The sequence below is a fragment of the Manduca sexta genome, chromosome 24, assembly GCF_014839805.1.
Source record: "Manduca sexta isolate Smith_Timp_Sample1 chromosome 24, JHU_Msex_v1.0, whole genome shotgun sequence".
Lineage (NCBI taxonomy): Eukaryota > Metazoa > Arthropoda > Insecta > Lepidoptera > Sphingidae > Manduca > Manduca sexta.
In genome coordinates this window covers 7056243-7075032 of record NC_051138.1, presented here as the reverse complement: position 1 = coordinate 7075032, position 18790 = coordinate 7056243, and the positions used below count along the sequence as shown (strand labels likewise).

The window sequence follows — 18790 nt, the reverse complement described above, 5'->3', positions numbered from 1 at the left end:
TACGAAAAGTATTATTATATATATATAGCCTTCGCAAGTTCTAAAGCTGTAAGTCCTTATTTTATTCTTCCGAAAATTTGACTAGCTAGTGGAAACTAGTCATTGAACACAGGGCTCTTCCATGACTGTTTTAGTAGGTACTTAATAATAATAAAAGGACAATAAAAGACTTTCGTAAACATTTTATTCTTCTATACTAAATACACAAATACACATCGAACGTCAAAGAGAGCATAACTCGTTAAATTTTATAAACAGTTCAAGATTTCTTAGTGAAAAGTTATGTCAATAATAATAATAAATGTTTCGGATAATTTTTGGTCACGCCATGTTATAAACTAAGTTACATTGGATATAATACATATCACTGAGAAACATTTCGAAGAATTAAAAACAACTTGCGCATTATTATGGCTTAGGACGAAAATGCCTATAAAAGAAGCCCTCAGAAGGCTACCGAAATTTCATGTTTATAGAAAGTTTATAGAAAGCATAAATGCAGACAAAAAAATATTTGGGAGGTTTTTAGAATACAATAAACCTTTATCATACATTCATATTCAATGACATTAAAACACAGTTTCAGAATCGATAATTCGGGTTGGTAGATTCTACACAAAATTTATGTCTACAAAAAAAAGGTAAACCATGGTCGAATTATTAAAATCACTTTTTGCTTTTTAAGCTAAATGAACTAATTGCCCTAAAACATTAATCACTTCGTACCTACTACATAATATCTAATGACGGAGATAAACGAACAATGTTTAACTAAAGCATTATGTAGTTTTATTTATATCACGGCTTTAGGAATTTTATTCGGAGATCAGCAAGCAACAAGTGGAATAATACCGGACAGTACGTCGCACCGTTGACTGTTATCGCGTTTCGATTTAAGCGTTTGAGGTTCGTGTTTTACACCAATAAAATACGCGCTTGTATGAGCGCTAATTCACCAACCAGTGACGGAACTGCAATAGAATGCATAGACACGTATGTATAGCCCAGAACTTTCATGGGTTAGTGCATCTATGCGTTGTAGTACGAGTCACGGGACGCTTAAACAACTAACAAAAAAAAACAATAGCTACCAAAAGCAATATTATGATACAAGTACATACTAACTTTAAAACATTTCAAAATAAATTAAAGGTCAATAAGGAGTATGTTATTGATTTAACTTTATACAAAGCACGGTCATATTATATGCAAACTTTGTCCTCTAAATATCTTAATTTTTCAAATTTATGGCAATTTCTAAAGATTAATTTCTAAATATTATATTTATGTAGTATGTACCTAAATTGTATTGTTGATTTCAGAATATTCATCCAAGCCTCTAGAGCAAATCCGTAACCACGCCCATGTGTGGATACTTATGTATATCTAGAAATTGTAAAAGAAAACAAGTTTCATCGCAGCAGTAATTTGCAACAAATCTAGAGATATCACTTTTACAGCTTGGTTTATTTCGTTTGAATATCGAGTTCGCTTTCCAGAATGCTGATTTCAACTTTAACTTATTACATGCAGCACAAAATGGGATACACGCATAGGTATTGTAATTGTAAAAATATAAATTCATAAAAAATTTCGGGCAGTTACCATATCTGATGACATATGTAGGCTAATTTGTTAAATATGAAAAATTGTGATATTGACATGAACTAGCAGGTAATATATAATATTTTTCGTTATTTGCGTGTAATAAACTTTCTCATATTTAAGCCTGCTTGTTTGATCAACCTTGGTTGCGTATTTGAAGCATAAATAGTTGTTTCTGTACACCCTTTTATTCATGTCGTAACTGGTAACTGTAAAACTTTAATAGTAGGTATAGGAATGTACAAGTCATTTACGACAATAATCATAGTAACTAAGGCGCATAGCACACTTACGGTATAATCGTTTTACGGGATATAGAAGAGATCTAAATAAAGTTATATAATTCTGAAATTTAAAGCATTCAGAGACGGAAAAAGTTTTTTGTAAACAATTGTACCTTTATGTTAATTGTTATGATCTCCACGCATCTCAATAAAATAATTTAATATGATATTTATAATGTTGTTTGTTTGTTGTTGTTCATTTATGTTTTGTAAGTACGATGTTTCTTTTTTCACATTTAAAATTTTGTACTTCTAATACTATAACAATCATGTTGTCTCTTTTTATAAAAGATACAATGAAAATATAACCGTATTTACATATAAATAAATAAATCTGTTTATTATAGATAAATGTTAAAATTCATTTCGCCGAATATGGTAGGTAAGGCGTATAAATATTGATCTCCACGTAATAAACCATATTACGCTTGTGTGCTATGGTCTCTAAATTACCTAGATTAGACACACATGAGAAAAGCATAAAACGTATAAATTTGTTTAGCACGTTGATTATTTAACCGAGCAAACTGAAACGATACAAATTCTATCAACAGAAGAAAAAAATAATTCATCACTAGTAAGTATTTGTGCTTAGTTAAATAATAAAATAAAGATTCTGTCAAAGATATCAAATAAAAACAATAACAATAAATCTATGAATCACAATAAGTCAATACAAATGTATAATATACCAATACAAAATTATATCACTTCAAGATTACATCTAATTATTTAGGAATGATATTTTCTCCAGGTACTCCACATTACGAATGACCAGTAACATTTTACTAAATTAATACTAAAAGCTCATCAATAGCTTATAACATATTAAGACCTAAGACGATGGTGTTTTAAGCACAGTGTAGATATTAAAAAGCATGTCTGGAAATACCAACAATTAACACAAACAGTGTAGTTCGTATGTACTCGTAAGTCGTACATCTTTTTGTGTTGTCCAGAGTAAACTGGTCGTAAGCTTATTTGCTTCAAAACATCACCATCCCAATAACACTCTATAGGTAACAACAAATTATCTAAAAAGCAACAGTTATATAGACACAGAGAATAAGTATATAAATAATCATTATTGTCAATTTTATAATAAATTATTACATTTCGTAATCTTTGGTAAGCATGTAAATATGATTTTTTAATTTTATTCCTTGAAGCATTCATTTACGTGTGGATTATAATATTTTCTATACTAGTATAAGTACCAAATACAAAACCCGTAATACCGAATATTATAATAACAACGTCCTTCCACAGTTTCCAATCATATTTACCCAATTGGTCCGGCCAGAAGGTCATGATTTCTATAATCGGCGGGAATATGAGAGCGAGCGCCGAACTGCTGAATGCACCAACGAGTGAAATAATTCCGCTTAAGTTTGGAATCAACGCTGCAGCCAGAACTGTGCACAGATCATTTTATTTATTAGTTGGCAGTCGCGGCCGATAACGAGCATAATTCATATAGTGTTCAATAACATAATTCCAGTATCATATTTGCCATTTGTTAGATAGTACACTTTGGAAAGGTCGACGTCAATTGTGATATCGCATGTTTTGTACGTTTTGTATAAATATGTTACGAAAGTTCGAGGAGTTGAATGTGTCTAGTCTTTTATTTACACTCAAACGATCAGTGCAATTTCCAACAATGCCCGAAAAAAAAATCTATAAGCACGATAAAATATCTATAAATGAAATGATTAATATAACGGATGATTTAACCAAACTAAAAGAGAGAGAGGTCTGAGTCTATTAAAACAACTCAAGTTTACCGTGTAGTCCTCAACGAGACACTCTTAACCGCACCGGTGCACTTCAAGGAAATTTTGATGTCGCGGATACGCCTCTTCCGATAGTAATATTCGTTATGGTAGAATACTACAATAGATACTTCAGTAGATGTTGAGAATAAAATTTTGTCGGTTGGTGTTTGCGTCAATGAACGAATTGGTTAATGTCGATGAGTCATTTTACGTATTGATCCAAATGCGCAATAGTACCTACTTAGCTTGGCAACTGTGGTCTGTAAGTGGGTATGGAATTTTCAAAATATTTGCCTTATTCGAGAAAAGTCTTGAGATCGATAGACGTCAAATATTGTTGAATCAACGCCATAACAATACTTACTTTGAAACTATTTGTAAATAAATAAGTCGTTACCTACATATTTGTATAACGAAGTAGAATGTAGGTAACGAGCTTTCACTATCTTTTTGTATAAACATGATAAATGATAACCAATTCCCCAGACACGTCTAATGTTAAAGATATCGAGTATGCATCAAATATGAATATCGAATTTATTCACAATTAATTGTACAAGACAAATAAAACTTACATGTTGTTGATATAAGGACGAATCTTGTAACAGTCTCGCCATATTTCAGCGCTTGTTCTGAAGTCAATTTAGATTTCACGTAAGGCCACACTATATTCATCGGTACATAAAATTGTAGACCGTACGAAAGGAAAATTGCAGCTGCCATTACAGACCTTACACTTTGAGCTAATCTGTAAAAAAAATACAGTATTTTTGTAAATTCAATGGTTATTTTGTTTAGGTATGTTGTTGGAGCATAAACATTGTGGTATTTACGTGAACTTACAGGGTATTCGGCAAATTTAGTGTTATGCTTCCTTGAACATGATTACCATATTTCAAATATCCAAAAAAGCCTACTGCTGTATACAGTGCTCCTACAATGACCATACCAGTATTTAAAACTCCCGTCCATCCCCCAAAGTCTTCAGGAGTTTTCATGTTATTTTCTAATGGCAATACCTGAAAAAACAGAACGCCGGAAATTTTATAAAAATATAATCGGTTGTTAGTCTAGTATTCGATTTTATTTTTTATATACAAAATATCAGTATGACATCATAGTACACAAAACTAGGACAAACTTCAATATACTATTACATGTATAATGTGGAGCTATAACGAATGATGTCATTCTGCCCGCGTCAATGCAATCAATCCTTTTATGAGTTGGCCATTTTAGCACAGGAATTTAATAACGGTATGCTGTAGTGTTTTAGTAGGGTACCTATTATATATATTATCTAGATGATCTGATGAAATTAGAAATAAAGAATAAAATTCTTTATATGATTATGAAAACTTACCACTCCGATGCCCTCAAATGCATATATAGCTGTACCAAAATACAATGGCAGTTGATGCCAAGTAGCTATGGCTTTCACCGTGTCAGTATGTGGCAAATCTTGCAGAATATAGTAAAATGTTATTACAAGACCCCAAGCGGTCATTATAGAAGCAATCAGAGACACTGGTGTCAAATATTTTAAATTTTTCACCATAGAAAGTGCTAATATTGGCGGGAACAGCAACACCAAGTACACGTGTACAGGTAAATTTATATGAAATAAACGCAGCGAGTCTTGCAGGTTAGTGGCAACAAATAAAAAATATACACAGCAAAATCCCAATTGTGTTGTGACCAGAAAAACATTAACAATAGTCCTGAAACAATCAACATAATATATGGATTATGCTATACGTAACATATTAATACATAAACTGACAATACAATGCTTTGTATGTGAGTGTTAACTTTGTTCATTTTATGAAATTTTTATTATTATAAGTATATTTAATTCATACGAAAAAAAGCGCGTCACCTAAACCAAAATATAATATCTGATACACATCTGAGTCTACCAGCCGCTGGCACTATTAAGATGTTTGTACACGAGATACTGCAGTTATTCAATGTATTTAGAAATCCCAAGTAAGAACATTATAATTTTAATAAATATTAAATTAAAATAGCTGAAATTAATAATCGGGCGTTTATTCAGATGAGCACGCAATCGTTGATAAAAAATCCCTAGAAAGCCCGTTACTTATGTTTCCTCACTGAAAGCCACAAATATGAATTTGTTTGAAGGCATCATTTTTTGCCTATTACCTTCTCCGTGTGCCAGTTTTTATTTTACTTTATCAATAAAACTAAATAGTCTTTTAAAAAGATTGTTAGTTAGCAAATAGCGGTACAGAACTTATGATAACGAATTATTAAATGAACGTTATCAGTGAACCTACATACAAGTATTATAAATGAAGGGGAAAATTTATTTGTTTGTTCACAGTAGGTGTAGGTGTTTGTGACACTTAAATTTGTTGATTTAAAAAGCGGAAATTTTCTATACTATTTATATATTACAATAATAAGATGTATCACGCAATAATGTACATTATGCATCATAAGTTATTTAAGCGAAATTCCAGTAAAGGAATTTATAAAATCCTTTTACCCGATATTTTTACGATAATACAAGGTATTCTAAGTTATTATTACATATTATTATGTACATACAACTGAGGCGTAATTTGTTACACTCAAAATATTGGAAAACGATTTAGTCAACACTCAAGGTTATCAGATAATGGTAACATGAGACAAATAATATTGGTATAATATTCTCATAGGATCGGACGTACACTGTTGTTATAGGTAAGTACCTGCAACTTTATATTGAACAAAAACACATATTGGGGCAATTGTTACTTAGAATATTATAATGTTATTGTATCAAAATACTTACTTCATTTTCTTAGCATATGGCCGAAAAGATATAGGGCCTGAAGCAAACGAATCTTCGACGACTTCAGAGAAGCTTAATGCGGGTCTTTGACTTCTGATGCATAGCTCATGAGAACACTGAACTAACACATGCATGCAATGTGTGCATATAGCTCCCATAACCATAGTGCAAAATACACCTATAAAAATATAGTACTTTGTTATATTCATGATTATTCACTACATATTGAGACGACAATATTGAAATCCTAGTACAACAGTGATCATTCATATTATATTACCTACAGTCTATTTTACCTACATTCAAAATAAACAAATGCGAATAAGTAGTACATGCCTTTCCCTGATTTTCCTGCTGGAAAACCAGGGAAAGACTGAAGGAAATAGCTGAAGTTATATTATTAATGTTGTTATTAAAGTAGAATAATGCGATATAAAGTGCAGAATTATAGACTACCTACATCTCGCTCATGAGATTAAACTACAAATAGCTGATCTAACTGATATCACGATTTAGTATGTACTTGTGTATCAAGATAATGTATGGTTAGGGTCATAGATCCAGGATTGGTATTGCAAATAGGTCTCATTTATTATTATATTTATACATATTATTAAAAATCAATTAAATTAAAGTTAATCAACTAAAGTAAGAGTATCATTTTAGAGGAGAACGGCTAGATAATTTGGCTGATTCCTTTTCTGTTGTATTCGTAATTGTTAGGACTAGTTTTGTATAAACTAATAATTTCGGAAAATAAACGAGAAAGGACGGTAAAAGGTGGAAATATTTATCATGTTTTTGGTGAAAATCATTCTTCATACAAACTTTATGAGCGTATTTGGCTGGTTTCATATTGAAAAATAGCGTAAGTTTGGATCCGATAGGTGGTCCTGTTGTCGAAATCTAAAAATATTAAAGAAGTTTGTACATAAAATGCGGTCTACGTAAAAGACGATCTGTAATAAGACAACATCTGCCAGGCCTACTAGTATTAAAAACAGAAAATATTAGACTTCATAATGTTTTTTTTTTTTATCTTTAATGGATGAACTTAAAAACTACTAAACCATATTTAAAAATTCTTTAACCAACAGGAAGTTACGTAACCCATTAGTGCTATAGGCTATTTTTATCCCGGGAATAAACGTTAACGCGAAATAAATAAATAGCATGTAAATTCTAATCGGTACATATATAGGATTCTGATAGTTAACTCCGGTTCAAAGGTGATGTAATACCCGGAACATATTATAGATGTCAATAAATTTTATATAGTAGTGCATTCACAATTACTATGAGCGATACTAATGTAATGAAAGTAACGAGAAGCCCTGCGATCGAGGCCAGTGTGCCGCCACAGTGCAGCGACCCGCTGGTTGCTAGTGCCAGAGTAAGATGAGCAGAAACAATAAATATCAAAATAGTTTTTCTCATAACAGGTAGGAATGCGTTCTCTCTAGGTTAAAGTCTAAAAAGAAAAACATGTTTCAGTTTTTTTAAATTAAAGTTAATAAAGATACCTATTGACTGATTATAGAAATTTACTGATTTTAAATAAACACCGTTTGATGCGTGTTAGAAAAATACTTTAATATCAAATACCACTATTTATCAAAAATGGATAAATACGATTAGTATGCTTAGGTACCCTAGTAGTAATTTTTTCTTGTGTGGCGTTATTCATAAAAACCCACAGGTTAAAAAGGGGTGATAATTATGTTTGATTTTTCAACTGTGTGCCCCACCGAATTAATTCTTGTGCGCTCGGTTTCCACGCACTGGGGGACATTGTTATACTTCATAGTTGCCAATTCACATTGTGGTCTATAAGGGCTCGCGAACAGTTCCTAGCGTTCTCACCTCCTCCCATCCAACAGGTTTCCTTATCCTTCCCCCACTCCTAACTTTCTTCAAGGACCCTGTAATCGCTAAGCCGGGAGATTCCAGTAACCCATTCGTGGGTTTCCCCCGGTGTTGACTGCGGGGTATGATATCCAAACTGTGTTCGCACGCACATGTATATACATAGGTATGTTTGTGACATTATGGTTTCATCACACACCAGAATTCACGAAGACAACAGTTTTTCTACTGGATTTGTGTAAAGACAAAAATTTACTTAAATTTCTTTCTATTTTATGTTACCATAACATCACGAACGCATTTATAATATTAATAATGGGAAACAAATGAAGCCAAATACGTGACTAACCGAAGACGAATCTTCAAGACTGGCAAAGATATATTATGTATGTACAATTTACTATATTCGGAAGTATTCTGCTCTGAAATTAGGTCATAGGAGAATTCCGTCAATTCATCCTATCTATCGTAAAAGGCAAGTCACTCTGATTATAGAAGTGTCGTGGAACACGCGACATCTTCTAGGGGCCGGGCCGGACGGTTCGTTTTGATCGTGTTTTTTCTGAATCCGTTCGATAGGCGCCGAAAAAATCTAAAGGAATGTCCATAGTGTTAAGTGCCCTTATACTTATAGTAGTTCATCAGCGAAGCTATATATTGCGACAACATATTATATTTTAACCAAAATAATATTATGAAACAAGCCCCCCCCCCCGCGTCTGTTTATCTCAACGCGATAAACTTAAAAACTACCAAATGGATATAGATGAAATTACGTATGGAGATATTTTGACTCTAGAAAAATATAGGCTAATTTTATACTGGGAAAATTTATAGTAGGATTTTATCCTCGAAAAACCCTCATGCGGATAAAGTCGTAAGCAAAAGCTAGTAATAATACAACAGAATAAAATTATTACATCTTGATACTTGTAAAACATTGATGATAACATTATAATACTTAGAAACAATTGTATGTTGTGTAAACTAGTTAGATCTACTAATTTCTATATTATAGTCATTGAATGAATAGTTACAGTTAAAGGGCTCATAACAATTCCATATGCTTAGTATAATATAGTATGCTTGGTATTCAAATGACATGTTTCTAACTTATCTATCATCCTTTATTATAGACTAGCTTTTGCCCGCGGCTCCGCCCGCGTTATAAAAAGTTATTTCAGGCTAAAGTTTTCCGTTATAAAAGTAGTACTTTCCGGGAGCCTATGTTCTTCCCAGGGTCTCAAACTGTCTCCATACCAAATTTCATCTTAATACGTTGGGTAGTTTTTGAGTTTAACACGTTCAGACAGATGCAGCGGGGACTTTGTTTTATAATATATTTTTAGAACTTTTAAGTGGAACAATCCCTTCATACATGATTGCTGCATAACTTTAACCATTTACGCAGCGCAGGCAACGGAAGCTCTCAAAACTAATAATTTTCTCCGTTTTGCAACATGTTTCATTACTGCTCCGCTCCTATTGGTCATAGCGTGATGATATATAGCCTATAGCACTCCAGAAACAAAGGGCTATCCAACACAAAAAGATTTTTCAGTCCAAACCGGTAGTTCCTGAGATTAGCCATTACTGCTCCGCTCCTATTGGTCATAGCGTGATGATATATAGCTCATAGCGGTCCAGAAATAAAGGGCTATCCAACACAAAACGAATTTTTCAGTTGAAACCCGGTGGTTCCTGAGATTAGCCATTACTGCTCCGCTCCTATTGGTCATAGCGTGATGATATATAGCCTATAACACTCCACGAACAAAGGGCTATCCAACGCAAAAAGATTTTTTCAGTTTGGACCGGTAGTTCTTGAGATTAGCCATTACTGCTCCGCTCCTATTGGGTATAGCGTGATGATATATAGCCTATAGCACTCCACGAACAAAGAGCTATACAACGCAAAAAGAATTTTTCAGTTTGGACACGGTAGTTCCTGAGATTAGCCATTACTGCTCCGCTCCTATTGGGTATAGCGTGATGATATATAGCCTATAGCACTCCACGAACAAAGGGCTATCCAACGCAAAAAGATTTTTTCAGTTTGGACCGGTATTTCCTGAGATTAGCCATTACTGCTCCGCTCCTATTGGGTATAGCGTGATGATATATAGCCTATAGCACTCCACGAACAAAGGGCTATCCAAGGCAAAAGAATTTTTCGGTTTTGGACCGGTAGTTCCTGAGATTAGCGCGTTCAAACAAACAAACAAACAAACAAACTCTTCAGCTTTATATAATGAGTATAGATATAGATTCAATTTTGCAAAATCCTCTTCATTTAAATCTATATTCTGAAAAGAATCTAATAGTAAAATATTTCCAATATTTCTAACATATCTTAATAATGTATTTTGATATTTCCATTTACAGTAGGTAATTATAAAATTATATTTTTATGAATTTAATCTTATTCAATGAATGAATGAATTTAATTATATAAAGCTAAAGTGTTTGTTTGTTTGAACATGTTAATCTCAGGAACTGCTGGTTAGTACTTAAAAAATCTTTTAGTGTTGGATAGTCCGTTTTTAATAAAAAGTTTGTAAAAACATGGAAATGAATTCCTTTTGAGAGATTTTATTGTATGCACTGCATAAATGATTAACGTAAGGCAACAAAGACGTATGATTGAATTGTACTTTTTAAAAAATTCAGAATAATATATTTTATAATAGTCCCCCATTGCATCTGTCTGCCTGTCCAAATGTGATAAACTCGAAATCTACCTAATGGAATTTGATTAAATCCTGGGAAGGACATAAGCTATTTTCAATCTCGGGAATATATAAAGGAGACTTTTAAAACGAAAACCTCTTTCACATAGCTAAAGCCATGAGCAAAAGCTAAAGCTAATGGCATGTCATATGTATGGACATGAAATACTACTTTCTTTTACAAAATTCAAATAAAAATTTTAAGAGTTTTATTTTACTATACATAATGCATAATTTCATAAGGACATAATAAACAATTTTCGGTACCAGGTAATTCATTGTTAAAATTTGCCACTGTATGGCAAAATATTAATCAATTATTTATAAAAATTAATTAGATATTAAATTTTGTAGGCACTAGTTGCTATTTTTAAATGTTATAAAAAAATCTATGAAAATAAAGAGCAAACATCATTTTTATGCTTACCAAATATTAATCCAGCATTTTTAAATGCATCTGGCATTGCCAGGATGCCGGTACCTATGTTACCTTTAAGAAGGTGTATTAAGGTATCGAAATTCGACGTCGGATATTCTAAACATCTTTCCGAAGCTGGGTGGTAATCGGGTTTAGGTTTTTCGTCCGGCGTTGCTAGCGAACCAGCAGTCAGTTCCACAGGCTGTACCTCGATATAATCAGGAATATTTGGCCCCGTGAGGAGCGGTTGCTTTTCATCACTCATTATTTTATTTTAATAAAAATAAATTACCTATTCCTCAATCTATATCACATTATTGTGTCGCATCACACATCGAAGACCTTTCATTACTGCACGAAAAATAATATTACACCAACCTCTGCCAGAGAGCAGATGCCAGTGAACAGTGTTGCTAAATACGCGCGTGGCAATACCTCGAATTCCGATAATAACTATCAGAGCCGAGGTACTAGTGTGGTACTTTGTTAACACATCCCGTGTCGAAAACGTTTGCAACACTCAGTCGTTGGAATTTATGCGTCGCGTCGGCGCGTAAACGACGCGCGATTCTCAAGTATGTATACGATATATGTCGTAAACAATGTAATAAATCATGGATTTTCATTCTGTAAACGGTGTTTTATTGCTAAAAAGATTTTGAAAATGGATACGTACAATATATAAAGTTCAAATTACGACTTCATTATTAGATATAATAGAACTTGTTTCTAGTTACCTGTATTCGACACTACATGTCGAATAATATAAAATACGAACAGTATTTTTATAAGCGTTCCACTCAATACAATGTAACAGAATTAAAGTATCGACAAAACATCACATCGTAGGTACTTGAGACCGAAATGTTTACATTAGCCGCTTAAAACTATAAACAAAAACCGAGTACCGTCATTTGTCATTTTTTTGTTATGTCACAAACGAAAGATAAATTGTTTTTAATACTCTTGGGCATCTCCCCCGAATTTGCGGGTATTTCTCCTTAATCTGGCACCATTGCTAGTGCTTACCTACTACGGCTATAAGAGCGAAAAATTAAATCGATTTGATTATTTATATTAAAAGTTTGGCCAGCGAGACATAACACAGAAAGTATGACGGCAAATTTTTAAAAAATTGCCTTATAACCCCGTGTAAACATGAAATAAATAATGTTTTTATTTAAGAGCATTAATAACATTAAACAAAAAATATCATTTTATGATAAACTCATCTCTTCACTGGGTTACAAACCATTGATTTGTTATAATTTGCCGCCATATTTCTGTGACACGACTCGATGGCGAAACTCTACTATAATAATAAATAATAATTATATTAGCACTGTACTGAGAGGGATTAGACTTTTATCCACCACGCTGGCCTAGTGCGGATTGGTGGACTATGTACTATTTATAAGAATATAATAATGTCAAGACGTTATATTTTTATAAAATTAAACTTTGCCTACTGATCAATTTGTAATTTTTAATTAAATATACATATCATCAATCTATCGATATAGGATCAACTTTAAAATGTTGATATATTTTTACAGGTAATTTCTATTTCTTGAAGACATTGGCTATTATATGCGTAGTGATGTAACGAATATTAGAATAATAACCTAAATATAAGCGAATATTATGAAATTAGGGAACGTTTCTAGCAATTATTATCAATATTCGTATTTTCCACATATGTTTACATCACTATCGACGACTGACAACAATTATTAATGTCAATTTGTTATTGGCATGATGCTGGAAAAAGGCAGGGGGAAACTGTGAATAAGCAAAGGCGCCCTTTTGAATTATTTATTTAAAAAGCTTTTCTAGTATATTTTGTACATTAGCCTTCACATATTTATTAAATAAGTGTCTACATAAATAGTTAGCCCATCAAAATGGGCAGGAAGAGACGGAGAAAAGATGAACTTGAACCTCCGGATCCAGACCTATCGAGCTTCGGATCTTCAGACACGGATTCGTCGGAGTCTCTTGGAGCTGCAGGATCAAAACATAAAGATCCCAAAGACAAATATAAAATATACAAGGTAAAAGGGTACACGTAAGTATCCCGAGGATACAAATCAAACCGAACTAATAGTCTTCCTTAACCACCTGGACGAGAACAAAGTATTCAGTGATAGGGATCGCATGGCCCTTTCAAAAGGTATACGGGAGCATGGAGTATCAGGTGTTATGCATTTGCGCTCCATCAATAAGTACAAGGTTGGAATAACATTTGATTTGCCTAACAATGCTAACATGTTCATACAAAATAAAAATTGCTCGACCAACTGTCTCTGAACGCAACTATACCCGCTAGAGATACAGAGGTCACTGGAGTTCTCACTTCGGTTCCTATTGATATGTCCAATAAACAGGTCTTTTCGTTGATTGGTAGTTCCAAAAACGTAGTGCAGGTCAGGCGCTTTATGCGCAGGATGAAAGGGAACGACGGTGTGGTAAAATTTATTCCGACCCAGGCAGTGGCTGTAACCTTCGCCTCCACCATCCTCCCTAACTACATATATCTTGACTCGTGGCGACACGAGGTAAGTAAATATATTCCTCCCGTTAAGCAATGCCTTAAATGTTTGAAATATGGACATATTGCTAAATTCTGCCGTAGTGCAGAAGTATGTTCGATTTGTACATTAAATCACAATTTTAAAATTGCCAAATTGACTCTAAAGATGCCACATGTGTCAACTGTAAAGGCAATCACGTTGCTATTTCGTCGACATGTCCAATAAAAACAAAAGGTTGAAGAAAATAAAATAAAATCTAGAAATGCCACATATTCAGAACTTTTGACTCCAATGCATTTCCAGCTCTTTCTGCTCGTACTTTAGATACGCAAATTAATAATTTAATGAAATCGGATACATTTATAAGCACATTAGTTGAAACAATTATTAAAATAATAAGTAATAAAAGATGCCCCTATTAATTCTACTTCCATTAAAGAAGTTTTAAAAGCAACGCTAAGTAATAAATTCCCTTCATCTTCATAATGGATTTATCAACTTTAAATATAATACAATGGAATGCCCAAAGTCTGAATAGTAACAAACATATATTTATTAATTTTCTTTATACACACAATATTCATATTGCTATAATCAGTGAAACTTGGTTAAAACCTGAACAAAATTTTAAAATTAAAAATTACAATGTTGAAAGGAATGATTGTGGTAACAAACACAATGGTGTTGCAATTATAATACATAAAAGCATTATTTATTCTAGAATTAACACCTATTTCGATAATTCCTTACAAAATGTATGTGTGAAAATAACAGTTAATAATAAAGATATATGTATAGTTAGTTTCTATAGTCCTTTAAACTCTAACCCAGTCTTCAGCAAAAACAATTTTGATACATTGGTTAAGTCTATTCCTAGTCCTTTCATATTTGCGGGCGATTTTAACGCTCATCACACTTGTTGGGGCTGTGGTTCCGACAGCCCGCGTGGTCGAAATATTCTAGAGGTTATTGAGGATAATAATTTGGTTCTCCTTAATGATGGGCAAGCAACGACTATCGGTTCTCCAACATGGCGACCCAATGCTTTGGATTTATCATTGGTATCTTCATCACTGGCTCTCAACTGTGACTGGTCTGTACATGATTGTCCTCTTGGTACTAGTTATCATATTCCTATAATCATAAAAGTAATGATTAGTCAACCCAACATTCACACTCAAGGAAATTGTTTTAATGCTGTACATTTGCCCATTTACCCAAATTACAAACTGGTGGATTGGCAAATGTATAGAAAACAAGTTGATGTTTTATTAGTAGATTTTGTAATAGATGATACAACTCCTCTTGACTCATATCTCCTTTTTTGCAAAATTTTGCGCACTGCAGCTGCGAATTCTATTCCCAATTGTAATAGATCATATTTGTATGAGAACTCAAATATTACAACTCATTCATGTCAGAGAAACAATAGGAAAAGCCCTACACTTCCGTGGTGGAATCAAAAGTGTACACAGGCTGTATCAAATTTCAAAACTGCATATATATCTTTCAAGAATAATCCCACACAGGAAACTTATTTACAGTTCAAAAGGCTTAGAGCAGTTAAAAACTAACTTTAAAATAGAAAGGCGAAAAAGTTGGTTCTCTCTTTGTGAAACCTTTAATAGATGCACACCATTGTCTATCATATGGAAATTTATGCGAAAATTTAATAAAACCTATAATTTTAATAATCATGAAGATGACTTATGGGTATCTGATTTTTAAAGAAATATACTCGGACTCTGTACAATATAACTCAGAATTACTTTTACCAATAATGTAAATACCAACAATAGCTTTCTCCTCAATCCTTTTACGATAAAAGAACTCATATCAGCCATCTCATCTCGTAGAGATTCTGCTTATGGTCTCGACGGAATGTCATATATTTTATTCAAAAAGCTCAGTGTTACAAGTTTAGAGATATTTTTACAAATCTTGAATCTTCTTTGGGATAATAACATAATACCACAAGACTGGAAAATGGATTGCCTTGTACCAATTTTAAAACCTGATAAGCCAAAGTTACACCCCGATTCTTATCGCCCTATAGCACTTACTTCTTGTGTTGGTAAATTATTTGAACAATTGCTTAAACATCGTTTAGAGTTCTATGTAGAAAAATATAATATATTACCTTCCAATCAATTTGGTTTTCGTAGAAATCGTTCTGCTAGAAAAGCGTTTGCCAGTTACAGCTGGATATACAAAACTCTATATCCGCAAATGAAAACTTGGTCGGTGTATTCTTTGACATCGCAGGTGCTTTTAATAGTGTAAACATAGATATTCTATGCCTTGAGTTATTACAAATAGGGATTCCTGAAAAATTATAAAGTGGATTAAAAATTTCTTAATGAACAGAGAAGTATTTACTAAATTTAATAGACACCTTTATGGTCCTAGACTTTCGTCAAAAGGAGTTTGTCAAGGGGTATATTGTCGCCTTTAATATTCATATTGTATATCCGTAGACTAAATCTAATATTGGGCCCTTATGTTAAAAATTTACAATTCGCAGATGATTTGGTTGTTTATACATCTGGAACTAATGTATCACAAGTGGTTTCAACAATTAATGATGCATTAGCAAAATTGTACAACTATTTTTCTTACCTTGATCTCAGTGTGAATCCATCCAAGTCTAAAGTTATTGTATTTGGTAAACATTGTCACAGTACACCTGCTGTGCAATATAATAATTGTTTGTTACCCACTACATCTGAAGTGAAATTTTTGGGTGTCCATATTTCATATAATTTATCCTGGAATAATTATTTAAAACATATAATTAATAAGGCAAATAAAGCATGTAACATTTTAAAGTCCTTGTCTGGTTCATATTGGGGTTCTGACCCCAAAATTTTGTTGTTATTGTACAAATCGTTAGTTCGTAGTCATTTTGAATATGGTTTTATTGCTTTGCTGCAGATGCTAGAATTGTAAATAGTTTAGATGTTTTGCAAAACAAGTGTTTGCGTATTATTACCGGGGCATTCAGAAGCACTCCCATAAATGCAATGCAAATAGAATGTAATGTCCCACCATTAAGTATTCGATTTAATTACTTGAAAGAAAGATTCATATTAAAACTTTTAGTGTAACTAATAATAATCTTTTGGCCAACTTGTTGCATTCTGTTACTCAATTCTCCCTAAACCAATTTATATTTTACAAGGTCTTCAAGAGTTCATGAGCTTTATTAAAAACATGAACATTTATCAATCAAAACACATTTTGCCTTGCTATGAAGGATCTTACATTAGTAAGTTTCCATCTATTGATATAATTTTAAATCAAAAAGGACCTGCCCTCGAAAGAAGAAGTAATCAATATGCTTTTAAAATTTTCAGACCATAAATTTATATATACTGATGGCTCCAAAAATGATAGGGCTGTGTCTTTTGCCATATATGAGCCCTCATCAAATATAGGCATCGGTAAAAAATTGATAAAGCTGCTAGTATCTTCACAGCTGAAGCTGTCGCCATTTTCAGTGCTTTAAAACACATAAAAAATTGTAATTCTGACCATACTAAATGGATAATAGTTAGTGATAGCAGGAGTGTATTAGAAAACCTTGCAAATAATCAATTTCATGCTAACACTAATTATGTCATTTATTTAATAAAAGAACTATGGGTCGAACTGTCCAAATTAGATATAGTAGTTCGTTTTGTTTGGGTTCCTTCACATATTGGCGTCATAGGAAATGAAAGGGCAGATTACCTGGCCAAAAAATTGTTGAGTTACAAGAATTAATTCCTAATTCCAATATTGATATGACTGTATCCATACCACACACAGACGCTGTTAGTTTCTTAAAACAGCGTATGTGTCAAGCATGGGGAGACATTCATATCAATACACACACCATGAAAATAAAGGAAACTGGTTTGCTAGTATGGATGTCCAAATAAACTCCACTCCTTGGTTTTGCAAGAAAAATAATTTTATCAATAGAAAATTTTATTCAATTATTTGTCGTATGCGTTTTGGTCATTATAGATTAAATTGTCATCTTCATCGTATTAAAATGGCTAATTCTCCCTATTGCGAATATTGTCAATCACAAAAAATTCAATCACTACATCACATTTTCTTCGAATGTTCATCTTTCAACATTCAGCGCCTTGTGTTGGCGGATGAGCTTTTAAAAATCTATAAGCCTAACCGGGTCCCGTGTTTAAAAGAGTTGCTTAAGAATGCCTCAACTTATGTTTACTTGTATAAATTTATAAAAGACACTGTAAATGATATTTAGTTGTTTTGTTTGTTTCGTTGAAATTTCTATTACGTAGTAATATTGTAAATATTGTTATTAAATCTTACTTGTTAACTATTTTACAGGATATTGGTTTCAGACATATATTATAAAATGTATTATAATCAGTTCTTTAACAGCTGAGTCTGACAGATAATATCTGCCATTGATTATATTTGAACTTAGAGGAAGTACTTACTCTAAGTTTTTGAAATTTTGAAGCACGCTCAATACATGGAGCAAAGAGCAAATAGTGGAATTGCAAATTCTATATCTCAATGAAGCTTTAAATTAAGAAGAGGATAGTAAAACATATTTTACGGATAGTATGAAACATATTCACTGACGAGGAAAATCGTACTGAATTGATATTTACTCTGGATTTGACAATTGGAAAAATGGATTATACTTTACCTGGAATTGACTATACTTACGAAAACTACTAATTGGAATACTTACGAAAGACAATATATTAAGAATTTAAATTTGAAGAAATACGTAAG

The 18790-nt window shown here is 32.7% G+C and overlaps 1 protein-coding gene and 1 long non-coding RNA gene across 6 annotated transcripts; both read right to left on the bottom strand.

Moving 5' to 3' along the window:
• Positions 1-165: 165 nt before the first annotated feature.
• On the bottom strand, positions 166-11933 carry LOC115448727 (proton-coupled amino acid transporter-like protein pathetic). Of its 2 annotated transcripts, none has more exons than XM_030176266.1 (6): positions 11496-11933; positions 6474-6651; positions 5031-5388; positions 4511-4686; positions 4243-4415; positions 166-3304 (listed from the first exon to the last, which is right to left on the bottom strand). In XM_030176266.1, the coding sequence occupies exons 1-6, from the start codon at positions 11749-11751 to the stop codon at positions 3066-3068; spliced, it is 1380 nt and encodes a 459-aa protein (XP_030032126.1). In that variant the 5' UTR covers positions 11752-11933; the 3' UTR covers positions 166-3065. The 2 variants fall into 2 exon arrangements, with proteins under 2 accessions (XP_030032126.1, XP_030032127.1); XM_030176267.2 differs by having other exon boundaries at positions 11779-11915.
• Positions 11934-16272: 4339 nt separating this feature from the next.
• On the bottom strand, positions 16273-18782 carry LOC119190493. 4 transcript variants are annotated; one of them, XR_005112941.1, is made up of 3 exons: positions 18747-18782; positions 16640-16788; positions 16273-16345 (listed from the first exon to the last, which is right to left on the bottom strand). It is a non-coding gene; the product is annotated as an uncharacterized LOC119190493 (long non-coding RNA). The 4 variants fall into 4 exon arrangements; XR_005112940.1 differs by lacking the exon at positions 18747-18782 and adding an exon at positions 18702-18740; XR_005112938.1 differs by lacking the exon at positions 18747-18782 and adding an exon at positions 18487-18613.
• Between the last annotated feature and the right edge of the window lie 8 nt (positions 18783-18790).

Coding starts and splice junctions, on each gene's coding strand:
- LOC115448727 (XM_030176266.1), bottom strand. CDS start 11,751: ATGAGTGATGAAAAGCAACCGCTCCTCACGGGGCCAAATATTCCTGAT. Junction 6,652..11,495: donor AAATGCTGGATTAATATTTG/GTAAGCATAAAA, acceptor ATATTTTTATAG/GTGTATTTTGCACTATGGTT. Junction 4,416..4,510: donor CTAAATTTGCCGAATACCCT/GTAAGTTCACGT, acceptor TTTTTTTTACAG/ATTAGCTCAAAGTGTAAGGT.